General features: G+C 39.7%; 1 protein-coding gene and 1 pseudogene across 1 annotated transcript; one reads left to right on the top strand and one right to left on the bottom strand.

The window, feature by feature from the left end:
* Window positions 1-4,325: 4,325 nt before the first annotated feature.
* On the bottom strand, window positions 4,326-8,842 carry LOC140371994 (arfaptin-1-like). Its single transcript, XM_072459231.1, has 5 exons — window positions 8,728-8,842; window positions 7,105-7,326; window positions 5,779-5,936; window positions 5,034-5,208; window positions 4,326-4,631 (listed from the first exon to the last, which is right to left on the bottom strand). Exons 2-5 carry the CDS (start codon window positions 7,213-7,215, stop codon window positions 4,479-4,481), a joined length of 597 nt encoding a protein of 198 aa, XP_072315332.1. The 5' UTR covers window positions 7,216-7,326; window positions 8,728-8,842; the 3' UTR covers window positions 4,326-4,478.
* A 7,867-nt stretch (window positions 8,843-16,709) lies between these two features.
* Window positions 16,710-16,884, top strand: LOC140372279 (small nucleolar RNA U3; annotated as a pseudogene).
* Window positions 16,885-17,859: the final 975 nt, after the last annotated feature.

Below are 17,859 nucleotides of genomic sequence, written 5' to 3'. Positions count from 1 at the left end.
ACAAGCGACAGGTGGCGCCGCTAGGCCAGGATACAGGTGATTATTGCATTACATGAGAGTTTAATGCCATATTGTGGAACATTTCAGGCAAAGCAATACAGACAAGCTCAAGTTACATCGTGCACTAACAACTAAACCAAATTTAAACGTAGACTTGAATGGGATTGAAGGTGTAGAACTGGACAAATTCCAAATGAGGACAAAACACAAAAGACTTCCAAGGCTAAACTAGATTTGCATAAACCAGGTTCTAACCAGAGCTAAACCCGGTCTAAACAAGGACTTTATTTAGTCTATCCGCCCTGGCCTTTCTGTGCAGAGTTGACACGTTCCTCCTGAATCTGGGTGGGTTTCATCTAGTCTAGCTCAGGATCTGGAGATGGATCCCCTGCTCCTGACGGGTTTCCCCAGCGTCACTGAAGGTTGGGTCAAATGCAGAGGGTGAATTTCCCTCATTCGTCTGGGATTCATAAAGAGCACCTCATCTTCATGGAGACGGGTCCAGACAGGATCGTATAAACAGCACAATCGGGACAAAACAGTGACTTCGATATTGAACCGAGACTGAAAGACAGAGAAGTCGTTGAAGACGCAAATGGCCGTTTACAGTTATAAAGGCGCTAAACGTGTCACCGGCTGTTCGTTGTGTGCGGAGCTGATAAGAGAGAGACCACTCCCTTTGGCAAAACATCAGCGCATGTGTCAGCCGCAACAAAAAAAACATGTTGGGGAGATCATTTGGCATTGGAAAATCTGTAAAAACAACAGTGGAAATAGGTTAAACCGCATTGTCTACGTGGGTTCTGTGTTCACGGCTCACGTTTGTCTCATTTGGTGATGTCATAGTCTCACATAGAGGGCTAATGTAAGTCAAGAGGCAAAGAGGGAAACATCCAAACACAAAATTCAGTGTTGAACGTGGTCATTTTTGTTGCCGTAAGGGTTCACAAGCTAGATCTTACTTATTTAAAGGCGCATTATATGTAACTAACTAACTTAACTACGGTATTTTCCAGACTTTGAATTTTGTTATTTTCACATGACAACCACAAGAGGGCGCTCTAGGCTCCAAGCGATGCAGAAGAAGAATCTGCACTTCCTCTACCTCTGGAGTTTGTGGAGTTGTTTAGAAGTGACACAGAGGAAGAAGAATTCAGTGGATTTAGTGATTTGGGGTAAAACTGATGCTTTGGTAAACTTGTTAGCATGTTCTTTATGCTATAGTTATCTGAATAACTGTTCATATGTAACGTTAACATACCAGACACTTACCACAGTTCTGTCTGTGCCTCATGTAGCTGAAGGTGTTAGCGTTAGCATACGTACACCTATTCACCATGTTCTCTCGTCTGCTGAAATGAAATGACTTATACTCCCGTGCGACTTATATATGTATTTTTATTCTCTATTATGCATTTTTTGGTTGGTGCGATTTATACTCCGGAGCGATTTATAGTCCGGAAAATACAGTACTCAATTTCACGTGTTTTATTGCCCAAAAATACCTTAAATAGACACATTTAATGCTTCACTGTGTACCCTCACCAGAGAAGTGGCAGCTGACATGAATCATGGCTTTGTGATTGACTCATGCCGACAAGTTTTTGCCTTTACAGTGAAAAATAAATAAATCACCTCGGTTAATTTTGCACTGTCAAAGAAACGATTGAAGTTTTGGACGGTTTTTGTTTCATGTGGAGAGGATCAGAACAGATATCGACCAAAAACCAGGTCAAAACATTTACCGTCGATGAAAGTTTGAATGTTCTCCGTTTGTCCTCGATCAGATAATCCTGCTGGTTAATCCTGGAGACATTTAAAGATGTGTCAAATACAGAAAGTTAACTGAAGTTAAATTGTGCCGGAAGAGATATGAATGGAAGAATAGGTAAAAAATGGTTCAGGACATAGATTCTTCAACATTTTGATCAGAAGTCACAAACAATTTTTTCTTTCCATACCAAAACAAACTCGTTGCAAGTATAGATGTTTGAATATCTGCGTCCATAGGTTCAGTTTACAAAGTGTAGCTGAACAATAGCTCGGGCAGGTTTGTTTGAGGCGTTGCTTGGTGTGTAATTAGATTTAAAGAAAAGAAAAGCAGAGCAACAGACGCAGAGACCGGTGCCTGAATGTGCATTTTTATTCTGCCAAATCCAGCACAGTGCATTTTAATTTAATCGTGTTTGTATCCGTCAATTAGAAATGTCGAATAAAACTTTGAATTATTTGTGTTGTAATTAAATTTTAATTGATATTTATGTATTTTTCATTTTTGTCATTTATTTGTAGTGTTTTATCATTCGTGTTTTCAAAGTGACTAGAGTATTTTAATATATACAATAATGAAAACAGTGATTCAAATTGTATAACACATACCAGAGGGGGGGGGAAATGATACAAATAAATATTAAATAAGATAAAAAGTGAGTGAAAGTAGTATTTCATCTTGATTATATTGAGTATATTTTTTACCTTTTTTAAATAAATAAATGCTTTGCTCTTATTTCAAGTTCAGTAACATTTAGTTTTTTTTTCTAATTTCAAATGAGAAAATACTTGTCCTTTAGTATTTTAAGACTCAAAATGTACTCGGAACAAGATAAATGCTACTTATTTCAAGCACTTATTAACTTAATTTAACTTATTTAAGATAGTAATTTTTTCCCAGTGTAAAAATTGTATTAATCTTTTCTGCGTCAACTTCAGATTTCAAGTAAATTTAGGGGATTGTCTCAAGTAAATTTAGGGGATTGTCTCAAGTAAATTTAGGGGATTGTCTCAAGTAAATTTAGGGGATCGTCTCAAGTAAATTTAGGGGATTGTCACAAGTAAATTTAGGGGATTACCACTGAAATTGTATTGACAAAGTTCTTATCAAGGAGAAATATGGAGAAAACACAAAGGGAAACTACCTTGAATTCACTTGTTACATCCGACAGTGAAAGAAACAAGTTCAAAATATTTTAATGGCAGTTTCCAAAGCTTTGTATGAACATTTCAACAATAAAATACAGTATATGGAAGAGTTTCTTTGGTCTTTAGGAAAGTTTGAGGTCACTTGTCATGCAAAAGTTAAAAAAAGAAAAAGAAAAAACACATTAAAATCCACAGAAAAGCTTCAGTACAAGATCGTCACATTGTGCAATAAAGGATACAAGAGAATATAGATTTATGAAACAGAAGTATGAAACAGGATTACATTGGTAAAGTGAAAATAGGCCATAAATAACGAGCGCATCACAACCGTATCACTGCAGAAGGTATGGAAGCCTAAAGGGGACAGTTTTTACGTCGCACCGCGTTTCATTCATCCAACGAAATGCATTTATCTCTTTATGAACGACTCGTGAATGACTGACACACTAACAAACACCAACAGAAGATCGATTTGATTTCAGACTGTGAATCAAGGATGTTTTTCCCCACTCTTCACTTCCTGTTTTCCCTTTTGAAGGTGGGGATTTCTCAAAGAAGTTCAAAGAGAGGCTTAGTGCCAGAAGGGATTAGACCGACTTGGGGCAAATGGCTGAGCACAAATGGCAGTAAGTAGGTGGCATGAGAGAGCCAGTTTGTCCTGGTAAACGCTGCGTATCACTCACACCATAAAACAATAACAGCCTTGTGTGCCGGCCGGTCACAATACTTACATTAACAATATGTTTTGGGGAGTCAGTGTTAATTGTCTGTGTATTTTCTTTGTACTAATGAGGAGTGTTGACATTTTTGTGGTACAATAAAATGTGAGCGACAGAGGGTCAAATATGTGACTTATAACTAATTACTGTAACTAAAGTACTACTACCTATTATGCATTTTTTGGCTGGTGCGACTTATAGTCCAGAAAATACGGTATGTATGTGTATGTGTATGTGTATGTGTATGTGTATGTGTATGTGTATGTGTATGTGTGTGTGTATGTGTGTGTGTGTGTGTGTGTGTGTGTGTGTGGATTTGTTTATTTATGTATGTGTTTATTTATTTGTGAACTTATTTATTTGCGAACTTATTTATTTGCGAACTTATTTATTTACTCCCTTTTTTCATTTCTTTTATCCCCGCCCAAACAATATTATACAGTTAGAAAAAGGTTTACTGGGATTCTCCTGCTTATTTTATTTTGTGTATTAGTGACAAAGTAGATTTAATATCATTTATTGTGATATTTCTCTGCAGCATTATATCACACTTTAAATGTTATTGTGATAGGCCTACTTAGGAGTCTGTGGCCATAAATAAATAGATTGATGTGCGTGAATGTACTTACTTTTGGTTCCTTACCTGCCCACATTCACATTTAAGAGCATAAGAGGGCAGTAAAATGTGTATCATTTAAGTCCTGGTTAAGTTGCTTTGGTTTTGAGTTCAACAAAAGGTGCCATCATTACCAAGTGCACGGATCACAGACACTTTATAAAGGACATTCCACTTCGCACTTCTCCCGATATCCAGCTGTACTCTGAGGCGTCGTTGTGCGGTCATGAGTCCTCCAGCCAGCTGGGGGCGCCGTCCTGCGGGCTGGACAGGTTCTGAGCCTGCAGCATGTTGTTGCGGAGGAAGCGATGGCAGTTCAAACAGTGAGAGGCCACAGCGTTGTGCAGGAGCCACAGCTGGTTATGGAGCACCTTCACCTGAAACACACCATCATCATTTTAATATGTTTAAATGGATTTATTTACCTTTTGTTTGATCCGGTCACAGTTTCCCTTTCCAAACAAAAAATAAAACTGTCTATCTGATAACATCGAGTGTGTTATTATATAATTAACATACAAGTAATGCACTGTAAAGCACTTTGTCTTACATATTATGAATGAAAAGCAATTCATAAATAAAGTGTGATTGATTACATTATGTACTAACTTAAAGGGGAACTTAGCCAGTTTTTCTCCATTGTCTTGACAAAAGTTTTCCACAAAATGGCATTAAACCTTACAATCTCCATGGAAATATGCAGGAAGCTCCACCAAACCAAGCAGTTTAAGCAATAAAATGCCTGTAATTGACTTGAAGTTTATTGCATCCTGTGGTACCTTGTTCTCCTCGAGCAGTTTGAGCTTGACGGACAGGTCCTCTCTGCTCCTGTGGTACTTCTCCCTCTGCATCTGGAAGCTCTTCTGGGCCAGCTCCAGTTTGGGGACCGTCACAGCGTCCCGCGGCCCCAGGTTCAGCTCCTCCAGGTCCACTCTGTACGCGTCATACTCAATCCTGGACAACAAAACCATACAAATTTTAAATAATTTGGGGCATTTTAAATGACTCTGGAGACTTTAGATGTGGTGTTCCCTGGTGTTAGAGGTGGGCGATATTGACGAATATAAATATCCCAGTAATGAATATCAGATAATGATCAATCATCCAACAGAAATGTGCTTATACACGTCTTTAAATGCATGAGTTGAGGTTTAATTATCAGACAAATGTGAAATGTCTAAAAATTGATCTCTGAAGATCCAGAATGATCAACTTTTTTCAGCTCGTTTGTAGCTTTTTTTGTTTTAACTTTACTATAAACTATATCCAAACGTTGCATTTCTTCAAAACAACATTCAGAATATTATCTACATTTCCCACCTCAACCTGGAGTACAACTTAAATAATGCCTTACGTGTAACAGCAAATGTCAAAATTACTAAACTGCGCAGAGGTAACAAAAAACAGAAATGCTTTTTAATTTGAAATAAAATACCAAGAAAATACAACAATAACATCAATTTGCCTGACATAAGAGTTACATATTCAAGCCATCTCTTGAGCAGCATTTGTGTGCCTTCGTACCTGACGGTCTCGTACTGTTTGGCGTTGATCATCGTGTCCTCGATGGTTTTGTTCACCAGAGTGTTCATGTCGGAGGCGAAGGTGTTCACGGCCGCCGTCAGACTCTCGCCGCTTCTGGACAGAAACCTCTGCGCCTCGGCGTTCAACCCAAACTCCACCTGGGACGAGACAAGAAGCCACAGGTCGGCGGTCGGCCCAGCCCGTCACCGCCGCGTGGGGACCGGGGAGTGAGTCGGTAATAAAACCTAAACGGTGCTTTGAAACCGCTGCACTTGATTTTTTAGTCCAAAAAAAACATGAAAAACATAAAAATGTCATCTCAAAACAGCTTATTCCTCACTTACTTAACCCATTTCTAACATCCTCACTCTTCACCACAAGGAGTTTAAGGATAAAAACCACGTCTCATTTTGACCAAACGAGCAGCTTTTACAGTATATCTGTACTGGAGCAAAACTAATGGTACTTTATTACATGAAAATACATGAAAAAAAATGGGTACAGCTTTTCTTCTATATCATTTGCCATTTGAATTGATTTTTACAAGCTTGACCGGCCTCTTAAATCACTACATCCTGATTGGTGCTATGAATGAATTTGCAGATCTACAGTCTAATAACTGAGCCATTGCTAAATTGTTATTAAAAAGAAATAAGGAAAAATGGGACCTTTTGGATACCACCTTATTACTTTCTAATTTTATTCTTTATTCATCCTGAATTCTCTATAGTCCTGCCCAGTTCTGTTTTTAATTTTTATTATTATTACTATTATTATCATGATTATTATTATCATTATTTTTTATATATTTTTTTCCATATTTCGCTATTTCTTTGCATAGGCCAGTTCGTTTTATGTACGTTTTTATTGTTTTATGGTTTTGAAAAAATAGTTAAAAAAATAATAAGGAAAAAGGCACTAGAGAGTTTGTTTCTGTAGTAAGTAAGAAGGGACAATTATTGAAATACTGTGATTTTGTATCATTAAAAGTCTCACAATAATAATAATGTGGGCTTTCACAATGTATCCAATCATAAGCTTTTCGTTTAAAGGCATTGTTTTATAGCAGGAACAGTAAAAGAAACGGTCAGAACTACATAGACCATGATCCATTGCTCCATTTAGCACTTTTATATTTAAACTTATTGGACTTTGACAGAAATGGTTTGCACCCAAATCTTGTCAAGGCATTTTTAAAAGGAGCGAGATTCAACACTCCCTCTTAATTTCCAACTTTTGGCACTTTACACCGTTTATTTGTAACTTTTTGTGAATATCTGTTGTCACTAGAGAAAATAACGTGATGTTTTGTAGACCGGCGCTCACATTTAGAGTCGGCGTTTTGACGCTGAGGTCGGAGAACACGTCGCCCAGTGCCTTCTGGGTAACGGACAGCTGAGCGATCTGACCGGCCAGCGTCTGGGCGAGTTTGGTCATGTGATCGTAGCGCTGCCGGTCGTCTTTGAGCAGATCCAGGCGAGGCCCCAGCTCCAGGTCCACAGTCCGAGATCCGCGGCCCAGTTTCTCCGACAGAGCCTGCCGCGTGCACTGGGGGGAAACGGGCAGAATCGGGCATTTTATCATCACTTCTTTTCACTAAGGCGGTCAAAAGTAATAGATCCTGATGAGATTAACAATAGAGCAAGTATCAACACTGAAAAGAAAACTGGCCTTTCCTGAAGTTTTAGAATGATCTTGCCACATGGAAACATAAAGACGGTGCTATTATTTTATGTTGAAAATGTCAGTTTAATGAGTGTTTTTAATGCAAATATATACAGTATGAACAGAGAATCGAAGCTGGGTTGGAAATGTTCACTGGCATTTAACACTTTTGTTTATGCAAAACAATGCTAATAATTGTCAAGAGAAATTCTTCATCCCTTGTTGGGAAATGAGGTTTTGTCTATAGGAGGTTTTTTTTTTTTATATAAGAGTTTTTGTTTATAAGAGTTCTTCTATTGAGACTGTTTTTTTTAAACTTCCTATAAGTTATCTGTCCTTTTCCTCTGTATCTACCTGGGTTGCAACAATGAAATTTCTATATGTGTGGACAATACAAGATAATCTTATCTTTCAATTGAGTCAACGCCTTAGGGGATCAAAACAACCAAATGAATCATACATAATCTAGTTCAAAACATTAAAGTAAGGATGATCCCACATGAATTAGATTTAAGATATCAAGATCTTTATGTTTGAACCATAATGCTTAAAAACATTTGGTGTGGCATCATATAATTGTGTATTTAACCTGATTTTTACACACAAATCGGCAGCAGATCAATCAAGGACTCCGCCTGCTGTTGTGTGGTGGTTCATTCATAAAAAGCATCAAAGTGAATTCAATAGAGTCTAAACACGAACATGATCAAACTTCTGTGAATCCATCAAAACACAACTTCAGGTAGCACAGCACGATCGTTCACAATCGAATTAACATCTTAGTTTGAGCCGGAGCAACGATCGAATGGTGAAGGCTGCGATGGTTAAGGTCCGTGTAGGGCATTTGACCATCCTTCAACACCGCTGGAGAGCCTCAGGAGCAGTGGTCCCTGATCTTTGTGCTAGGCTAGCTCAGGACCACTTTTGCTGAGGGATTTTTACCCATTGTCCATGTCTTAGGTTGATGAGGGAAACCAGAGAACCCAGAGGAAACCCACCCAGACACGGGGATTCTTGTTAGTTAGTAGTTTATCAGTTCATATTTCAGATTTGTCACATATTTGAATGCTTTTGGAGTTGTTTACGATGTGCTTTTTGAACAGAATCCTTCTTTTTAACTCTTTGTAACATATGTCCACATCTAATCGCAATCTTTTCCCAAAATCCTGCTCCGCCACAACTTCAAGAATGCTTTTGATGAGGCCACGATTTGACGATACGGCTAAAAGCGCAAACACAAAACCGATCAAAAGTCAAAGGATCCGGTATTAAAGCGGTTCGTACTTTATATGTGGTGATGCTCCACTTCCGAACCCGCTCTAGCTTCTCACTCGCTGGATTCTTGTTGCTGCCCTGAATCACAACCGAACCCCCGGCGTCGCTTTGAGGCGTCACCGGCAAACCTAAAGTACGGCACAAAGAGTTGAAAAGAGTTCATTCTACGATACGATGTTCAGTACTGCAGCAGAACAGTCGCTTTTACTTACCTTCGCTCGACTCCGCCTCCTTCTCGGCGCCTTCTGTGATCTGTGGAGCGTCTTCCTCAAGCGCGCCGTGGTTTGTGGTACTATTCGATTCCTACAAAACAACCGGAGACAAACGTACTTTTGACCGTGAGGTTCGACGTCATCGGGAATGGGGGACGTCCAGGTTATTCGGTCAATCGACAATCGTAATATTCCCGGGACTCGTAAATTCAGCCCAGTCTACACTCCGCAGACGGTCAAAACTACACGGAAAGTGCTGTATTGTGTGGCAGTATCGTTGCCGTTGCGCTCAGACGGTTTGATTTCGTACGGCTAGACTTGAGAAAGAAGGACAAGGGGGGGAAATCGCAACGTTTCTTCTTTTAATACATGTGTTGGATACGATTTCTAAACTGGATTCATTTATTGTGCATGTTTCCGGTTGATGGGGAACTATCCGGAGTTGACCCGAGCTCCGAAAAGGCTAAATAAATTCAGTTTAACATAAAGATCTGACCTACTTTTGGTTCTGGTGTAGGGTCGGGGGGCCTCTAGTGTCAAACCACATGGCTGTAATGAGAAACGACAGCTCCAATAAGATCTGTCCTCTGAACTGCTGCTGCTTAAAAGGGCAGAAGTGAAATGTCATTTTTAATTGTTTTTCCACGAAATGGGATGAGAAAAAATATGAACAAAATGAAATATTAAATGGTTTTCTCAACTCTAAAGAACTATATCAAGTAGATGTTTTGTGAATAATTGTTATACTTCTTTGAAAGGGCGGTTCTTTTTGTAGTTATTGGTTAGTTTTGAGAATTATTCATCACATAGATTTGATTTACTTTAGTCCTCTATTAAATTTGATGCTTTTATGCCATTTAATGCCGTTTTTATGCTTGTTTAAACCGGATAAAGTTCAGTTTTGGTCCTGATGGTACTCGGAAAGCTAAATATTTTATAGCAGCAATAGCAAGTTTGAGAACCACTATGTAGACAATACACTCCAAACTGGTACAGAAAATGTATTACTGGAAATATAAAGAAAAAAGATGATCAAATATAAGAGGAGTAATGTCAAGATTATTAATTTAATCAATAATCTGTTATTTAGATCACAATTTAACCGTAAGATCTAAAAACTAATGATTGTCACTATTTTAGAAGCAAAATTAAGGGGTTTTATTTCAATCTATAGTTAAAAAATACATCTAAATATGGCTATTTTTGTCAGGTTTACTTTATTTTGTGAGTCAATTTCACAAAGCAGGTCCCGAACTTGAGAAACGGCAACGCGTCGGACGAGATTTCACACCAAGACTCGCCGTAATAATCGCGACTAACGATATATACTAACAATAATCGTAGAAGACTGAAATCTGGCTGAGGGACAAAATGCAGGGGGGACGGTGGAGGGGCAGTGGAGGGGCGGTGGAGGGGCAGTGGAGGGCCGGTGGAGGGGCAGTGGGGTCATAGATCAAACAGACCGACCGCTGTGGGAACGAGAGCGGACGGGAGCCAATCAGAAGCAGGCAGAGGGGAAGAGATGGGTCAGTGTCGTCATGAAGTTCAATCTGATTCGACAAAAACGGCTCGTGTCCGTCACTACATTCTGGAGCGTCTGAAGTAAGATGTGTCGTGGTGGTTTACGGTCCATATCGCTGTGATTACTGGTCCGATCCACACGAAGCAAACGACACCACAGAGTTCAACGCCTTCTCGGTCGTCACAAATAAACAAAAAGGTGAAATTATTTGTGTGCTACAGGTACAGAGTGCTTCATGGAGGATGGGCTGGAACAGGGAAGCGGAACCAGGCACCGGGCTGACTCATCCTGGTGAGTCCGTCCGTCTGCTCATCTGAGGGGAAGGATGGAGACTGTTCTCTAGCTAAAGACGGCAGGAATCAATCAAAAAACCACTTTGTGCACTTATACGAGGCACCAATAGCACTGTAAGAAGGTTAAAATCCCTGAAAAGTCGATTTAGCATGATATGGGACCTTTAAACTATAAGATTAACGCGATTTGACATTTTGTGGAGCCAATCCCAGGGGTTCGTTTTTAAAGGTTTTAGTAACAATTAAACAGGAAATACTCAAGAAAAGGAATCAACAGTTTAGAATGGCCTTATGCATAAAGCACTTTTTATAGTTTTATTACAATAACGTGACTATTTTTCACAAATCAAAAATCAAAACGACTGGACTATTGCAGTGTAAGGGTTATTTAAACGCACGATTGTGATGAATGGGCCGGTCCACTCACTGTTGGTGGCGACTTGAACCTCCATAAAAGACATTTACAGCCACTTTCCCGGAAGCTTGCCTTAATATTCACTTAATATCATCATTGGCACACTCGCAATAAACAATATCAAGATAAAAACGTGCGTCATCTTCATTTCTTACCGCGTGTGGAGTAGTGTCATCTGTGATTCTTGTCGTCATGGCGTCGGTGGCTCCAGCCTGCTCTACGTCTGCCATTTTTCTTTGGTCCGCGGCCTTTTTGGTTCACTAAAAAACAAGTAAGAAGAAGTTAGCAAAAGTGCATGGAGTGGTTTCAATTTCTCTGGACAAAAGGTATGTATGGCATTAAAGCAAGCAAATGGCTCCATCTTGTGGCGGATAATGACCAAGCATAAACACCTTGACTTAAATATATAGGTTATTTCAACAGTTTGAATGTCAATATAGCAAAGAGGGAAGAAACGTCATGATTGTTAAAAATTTTGACAGCGTGACCGAACATTTACATTGTATTCACTTTTCTGGAGTATAAATTGAATAGAAATTACTTCATTTTACTTCTTTCTGTCACAATTATACATCTTTTTTTATTCCTCATTCGTGTAATTATATTGTAACCTGAATAATCCGATGTTGATACACGGAATAATCTTGACTTGCTCATAAAATGCGTCATAAAGTCCTTTTAGTGTCGTCCAAGTACAAATCTGGCACATTTAATTTGAGGTGGTGTATTGCACAAGACAAGATAAACTCAGGGGGGGAAATTGAGCAACTGCTTCCCATCGGCTGCAATAAACGATCTTCTCTGAGAGAAAGTGCACGTTCAAAGTTCAATTCTACAATATCACAGAGAAAAACAGTATGTAAAATGTATGAAATGACTGGAGCTGTACAGTTTAAAGGTGCAGAAGGTAACTTTACTAACACAGTAAAGAAAACTGAACAAAACATGCAAGGCCAAACAAAATATAGACTTCCACTTTCATCATTTACATAGGTTCTCCTTATTCCAGTAAAGAGGATGTGTTATAGTATAATTTCCTTATTTCAAAGACACTAAAATGGACAAAAAGCAAAAATATAGGCCGTGTTGACACCTGATCTGGTCAGTTTTAGTTACGTGTCTGGTTTAGGGTCTGTTTTGACATGAACTCACTAAAAAGGGATATACATAAGGGATGTTTTAAAGATTAATCGGTTTATCAACAATTGTGCATATTCGGAACACAAAATAATTGTGATTAGAGACAAAGAACGACAATGGTAAGACTTTTAGAAGCAAAAATAAGTCATTTCAGTTCAATTTACACATTATCTGGATGTATAGGCCTCATAAAATATGCCATAAATAAAATGATGTGAATAATTTTGCAGTATGTCCAAAAGGAATGATTTAAAAAAAAACAAAAAACAGGAGTTTCTTCAGCTTGATGATTATTAATACCCAATTAAAACCTAGGCTCTGTTATGTTACTCTGTTATAATGAATGTTACAATCATTATTAGACAATGACTAACTTTGGACAATAAACTAGATAAGACCACATGATATTGCACACTATTCTTTTAAAATAACTGCATAAACACGTAATATAACGCAGTATTATGCATTTTTTTCAAGCTTTTTCCAAAGATCGAACAACAAGAAGTACAAACAACTTACAAAACTCCACCTTTAACTGCGATCAATCTTCTGTATCCACACGTGTCTCTCAGTTTTGTCTTCTCTCCTGCTCACGCGTCATGTTTACGAGAGAAACGCGGTTTAAAACGCGGAATAAAGTTGTGCAGTTGCAGGTAAAAGTCAGGAAAAGTCACTTTTAAAAACACCCGGAAATGTTCGCCAGCGGTTTTAAACGGAGCACGCTCGGTTTGTCCAGCGCCGCGTGCCGTCGGGGGCGGAGTCACACGGGACGTAAAACAAGCGCACCTTTAAACAACGTCTTCATCGATATTTACTTATTATTGATTCATTCATTATTTTTCCATCAACTTTTTTACAGACATGGATCTACAATATGAACTTTAAAAAAAAAATAATGTTATGCTTTGAGAGAGAAAAAACATGCGTGTTTTGAAAAAAATCTGTTTTCACCTCCCCCCTATCCCTGGCCCCTGCTCTGTACATACGTGTGGTATATTGCACTAGAGAATTGTATGGTAATTGTATATGCTATATTCTGCTCCTCCTAATGTGAATGTGTTACACTGTGTGAAATAGTGTCATTATTAGTGCTCACCAATAGAGGGCGCACTTGCCCATTGTTTGCATGTTAAGAGTTCTCGAGCAAGTGATGCCCCGCATGTACCTGTGCTAAAGTTTGGATTAAAAAAAGACACGACTGGAATTGAGATGTTGTTCTCCTTTATTTCGGCAAAGATACAACAATACGATTATTTGAAGAATTCAGACTCCTGGTCATATGTGTAAGGTTTAAAAGAACACCTACATTTGAAAATACACAATCCATAGCATTATCTGTTTGGGACTTGGGTCATATTATTCTCATGTATTAAATTCCTTTCAACCTCAAGGCGAGACTCAAGCTATTCACTTTATTGTTTCCATTGCCAATCATAAAATATCTGAAGTTGTTTTGTTAATGTCATGCATGTTTGAGTCATTTTACAAGCTGACAAAGCAACTGCAACTCAAATATCCATTCTGTTGTTGTTGTTGTTCTTCTTCTTCTTTATTTATTATTTATTTTATATTTGACATCAGTCTTAGGTCATTTAAATCTTTGTGTTACAAATTTAACAAACTGCTCCAAAGACAGGCTGACTCTTTTTTGCGCTTTTAAAATGCCTTATAAATAAAGTCAGATTGGATATATACAGGGACATGCACATGAGTGATGACAAATGTCCAAACTCTGCAGAAGACGTGACACAACCTCCCAGTTTGACTGTCAACAACGTCACAAAAACCTCCAATGAGTCCTGTGTGGTTTGTCAAACACGTCAACTACAGGCTGCAGTACAGCCTCACACCACCAGAGGGAGACATTACTTTTAGATGTACAGTTTCCAATGTGGTCAGTGACAAATCTGTGGGGTGGGAGCATCGACTGTCAATCATCTGATGAACATAATAAAGGTTAGTAGTAGTAGTAGGATGTTACATATGGAAAGACGATTTCATTCTTCTAGATTTAAGATTCACAACACAAAGTGTGTGGGGGGAGCACAGTAAAAATATTTGATTCGTACGAAGGTGACAGGCGACCAAAATATAATATACAGATATTACCGATGGCAAAATATACCATTATCACATGATAATTATCTTGACGGAGTTTAAAGACCCTGTTCGACGTGCATCCGAAGCGTCCGACGCAGAAAAGTTGAGCTTTGTCCATCTTTTCTGTGTTGGACGCGGCGCAGCAGCCAATCAGAGATGACGCTCCAGTGACGTGCTACACACGACCCGGAAGAAGACCAAAACAAACCCTGCAACTCTAAAAAACAAATCTTTAGACCCAGCTCTTGGAGCAAATAATGATATTGACTAAACTCTGCTCAGCTCTGAAGTATATGCGGGTCCCAGACGGGCCCCGGGGCCCATCGCCTCCGCTTTTGGACTTTGTAAAGTTAATAAGATAAGATAAGATAATCCTTCATTGTCCACACATGGGGGAATTTCATTGTTGCAACGCAAGTAGATACAGAGGAAAAGGATAGGAAGTTTGAAAAACACTCTCAATAGAAGAACTCTATTCGGGAAGAGGCCCAAGACACGCTGGAGGGACAATGTCTCTCGGCTGGCCTGGGAACACCTCGGGATCCCCGGAGGAGTTGGAGGAAGTGTCTGGGGAGAGGGAAGTCTGGGAGTCCCTGCTTAGACTGCTGCCCTCATGACCCGGCCCCGGATAAAGCAGAAGAAAATGGATGGATGGATTATTAGGCCCGAGCGCCACAAGCTGGCGAGAGGCCTATTAGTTTCGAAGGCCGTGCCCACTTCCAAACACTCACTAACGCACTCCTCCACTTATGCACGCCCCGTGCCGTGCATACAAAAGTACCCGTCAGTGACCAGGGACCCACACCATGAGGTAGGAAAGCGCGAGCGCTTTCCGAAAATTAATAGTTTATGATATTTGAAAATGGGAAACATTGTTTTCGCATCAGAATATTATTCTTTCTTTCTTTCTTTCTTCTTCTTCTCGAGACCAACCCCCCTATTTTTCACCCAGTGAACATTGACGAAAAGTCACAAAAATTTGCACAAAAATCGTGCCTCTCTACATTCAGTCTATCTCCTTTTTCTAAAATTAAAAAGATTGGCGCGTCAGCGCCCCCAAATGTACCAAACATGCATTGAGACATAGGATATGACCCAAAACAAATCAGATTTTAGAATCATGAAATTTGGCGCAGAGGTAGATGGTGACAAGAGAAGTAAAAAATATTACTATGGCAACGCCGTCCACCCAACCAAATGTCGGCCATATTGGTTAAAAAATGGCTAATCAAGTCAAATCAAGTCAATCAAGTCGTACTTTTACGAACTCCTCTCAGGGCGTTGGCCCTAAAAAGCTGAAATTTGGTGAAAATGGTACTGAGGAGTGGGACATCAAAAGTTATTCAAATTACATTGATACCTGTCACGGTCTCTGAGCGGCGAAGCCGCAAACTGTAGCTAGAATTTCAGAAATTTTCCAAATTTTAAATTTGCTGCCGTTTGCGCAGATAAAGTCCGAATTGCGTCAAATTAGAATCGGTTCTTAAACTCTTTACCTTAAACCTACTTGAAGTGAAACATATTAATTAGGTGTGACAGCGCCACCTACAGATTTTATATGGAGGTTAAATGTTTAGTTTTGCAAAATTTTACCAAATTTGCCACAAAATTACATTTTGGCATCCCGGTCAAAAAAGTCAATGAGACCCATGTCATAATTGTTACGGCTTTGCCGTAGCGATGACAGAAACCTCCCATGTTATTCCAATGGGGAAATCGCCAGAACATGTTTACACTTTATACTTTCACAAACTCCTCTTAGGGCGTTAGCCCTATTAACCTGAAATTTGGTGAGACTCATCTTCAGGTGTGGACCATCAAAAGTTATCCACATTTTTAATCAAAGAGTCACGGTCTCTGTGCGGCAAAGCCGCACATTTTGCCAAGAATTCAAAATAAAATTGCTTTTTGATGGTAAAACAAAGGGGAGAAGATGTGACAGCGTCACAGATTCAGCAGTAGGTGTAATAAAAGGACAATTGGTCTTGCGGCGTGGCGAGGGCCGATAGTTGCCGCTTGCGGCTTTATTTTTTAAATTATATTTTTTCACAGGCAGGTCTGGCAAGTGACCTCTTGGAGACGCTCTTACATAGCATATACCAGAAGAACAATTGAAAGAAAAGAAAAAAGATAATAGAATTTGGGACGCAATGGACCGTGACTCCAAAATCAAACATTATTTTATGCTGGGGATTTAAAGAATAAAACATTTCTTACAAAAGTGTTAGAATCTTGTGATGACATGTTTACCTTCTGACACAGAGTGACAGTGTGAGGCTCTAGTGTCTGCTGCAGAGCTGTCCAACATTAAGACTTTACTTTCAGGGATCATTTCCAAGTTTGTAACTTGAGAAATGTGTTTCTAAAGAGTTTGGTCTCGCTGATCATGATGAAGAGTTGGTGATACTTCTTCCTGAATATGAAGCAGACAGAGATACTATTCTAATCGTGTTCTGTTAGCGTGAAAGTGGTTTTTAGAGAGGGTGCTGCACCTCGCTCTACACTGCACATCTGTGGCTGAACTATAGAAGATCCAAAGACTTTTGTTAAAAAAGCCCTGATTGATTAGTGCCAGTGCAACTATTTGTCTCCTCAAGAGTGAATACTATTTTAAGAAACCTACTGTGTACATTTATGTGTTGTCTGAACTGTTTTAATATTGAATCTAAAATTGAAGGGAGTGTCTACAGAGCCGCGGCGCGCGGCCGGAACTGCCATGTTAGTTTGTGCCACGGCTCCTGAAACTGCTGCGCTATTTGACCGCGCCGTTTTAATAATAATAATAATAATAACTTTTATTTATATAGCGCTTTTCAGTGACCCAAAGACGCTGAACATAATAAAAAAGGGGGGGGGTATTTACAGACAGGGGGGGACAGCACGTACAATACACATTAATATACAGATAAAATGAAGACAGACGAAGTAGAGAGAAAAAGATGGGGATGTAACAGGGGGTAGAAGAGTAGGCAATGGGGTAGAGGAGGCTAGGGGTAGGGGAGGTCATAGGCTTGGGTGAAGAGGTATGTTTTTAGGCGGGATTTGAATGTTGTGAGTGAGGGAGAGTGGCGGACAGGTTGGGGGAGGGAGTTCCAGAGTCGGGGTGCTGTTCGGGAGAATGCTCCGTCGCCAAAACTTTTGAGTCGGGATGTTGGTGCAGCCAGGGTGAGAGAGGAGGAGGATCGGAGAGCTCGGGAGGGGCGGTGGGGGATGAGGAGGTCAGACAGGTAGGGGGGGGGGCAAGGTGGTGAAGAGCTTTGAAGGTGAGGAGGAGTATTTTAGACCGCGCCGGGTTAAGGTTAGGGTTAGGGTTAGGGTCAGGGTCAAGGTTAGGGTCAGGGTTAGGGTTAGGGTCAGGGTCAAGGTTAGGGTCAGGGTTAGGGTTAGGGTTAGGGTTAGGGTTAGCCGTGAGGCTATATGGCAGTGCTGCGGTTCCTGAAACTGCTGGGCCATTTGGCC

The sequence above is a fragment of the Eucyclogobius newberryi genome, unplaced genomic scaffold, assembly GCF_026437365.1.
Source record: "Eucyclogobius newberryi isolate DKJ021-1_F unplaced genomic scaffold, fEucNew1.0.hap1 SCAF_22, whole genome shotgun sequence".
Classification (NCBI taxonomy): domain Eukaryota; kingdom Metazoa; phylum Chordata; class Actinopteri; order Gobiiformes; family Gobiidae; genus Eucyclogobius; species Eucyclogobius newberryi.
The sequence above is the reverse complement of the archived record's forward strand: the minus strand, read 5'-3'. Positions and strand labels throughout refer to the sequence as shown.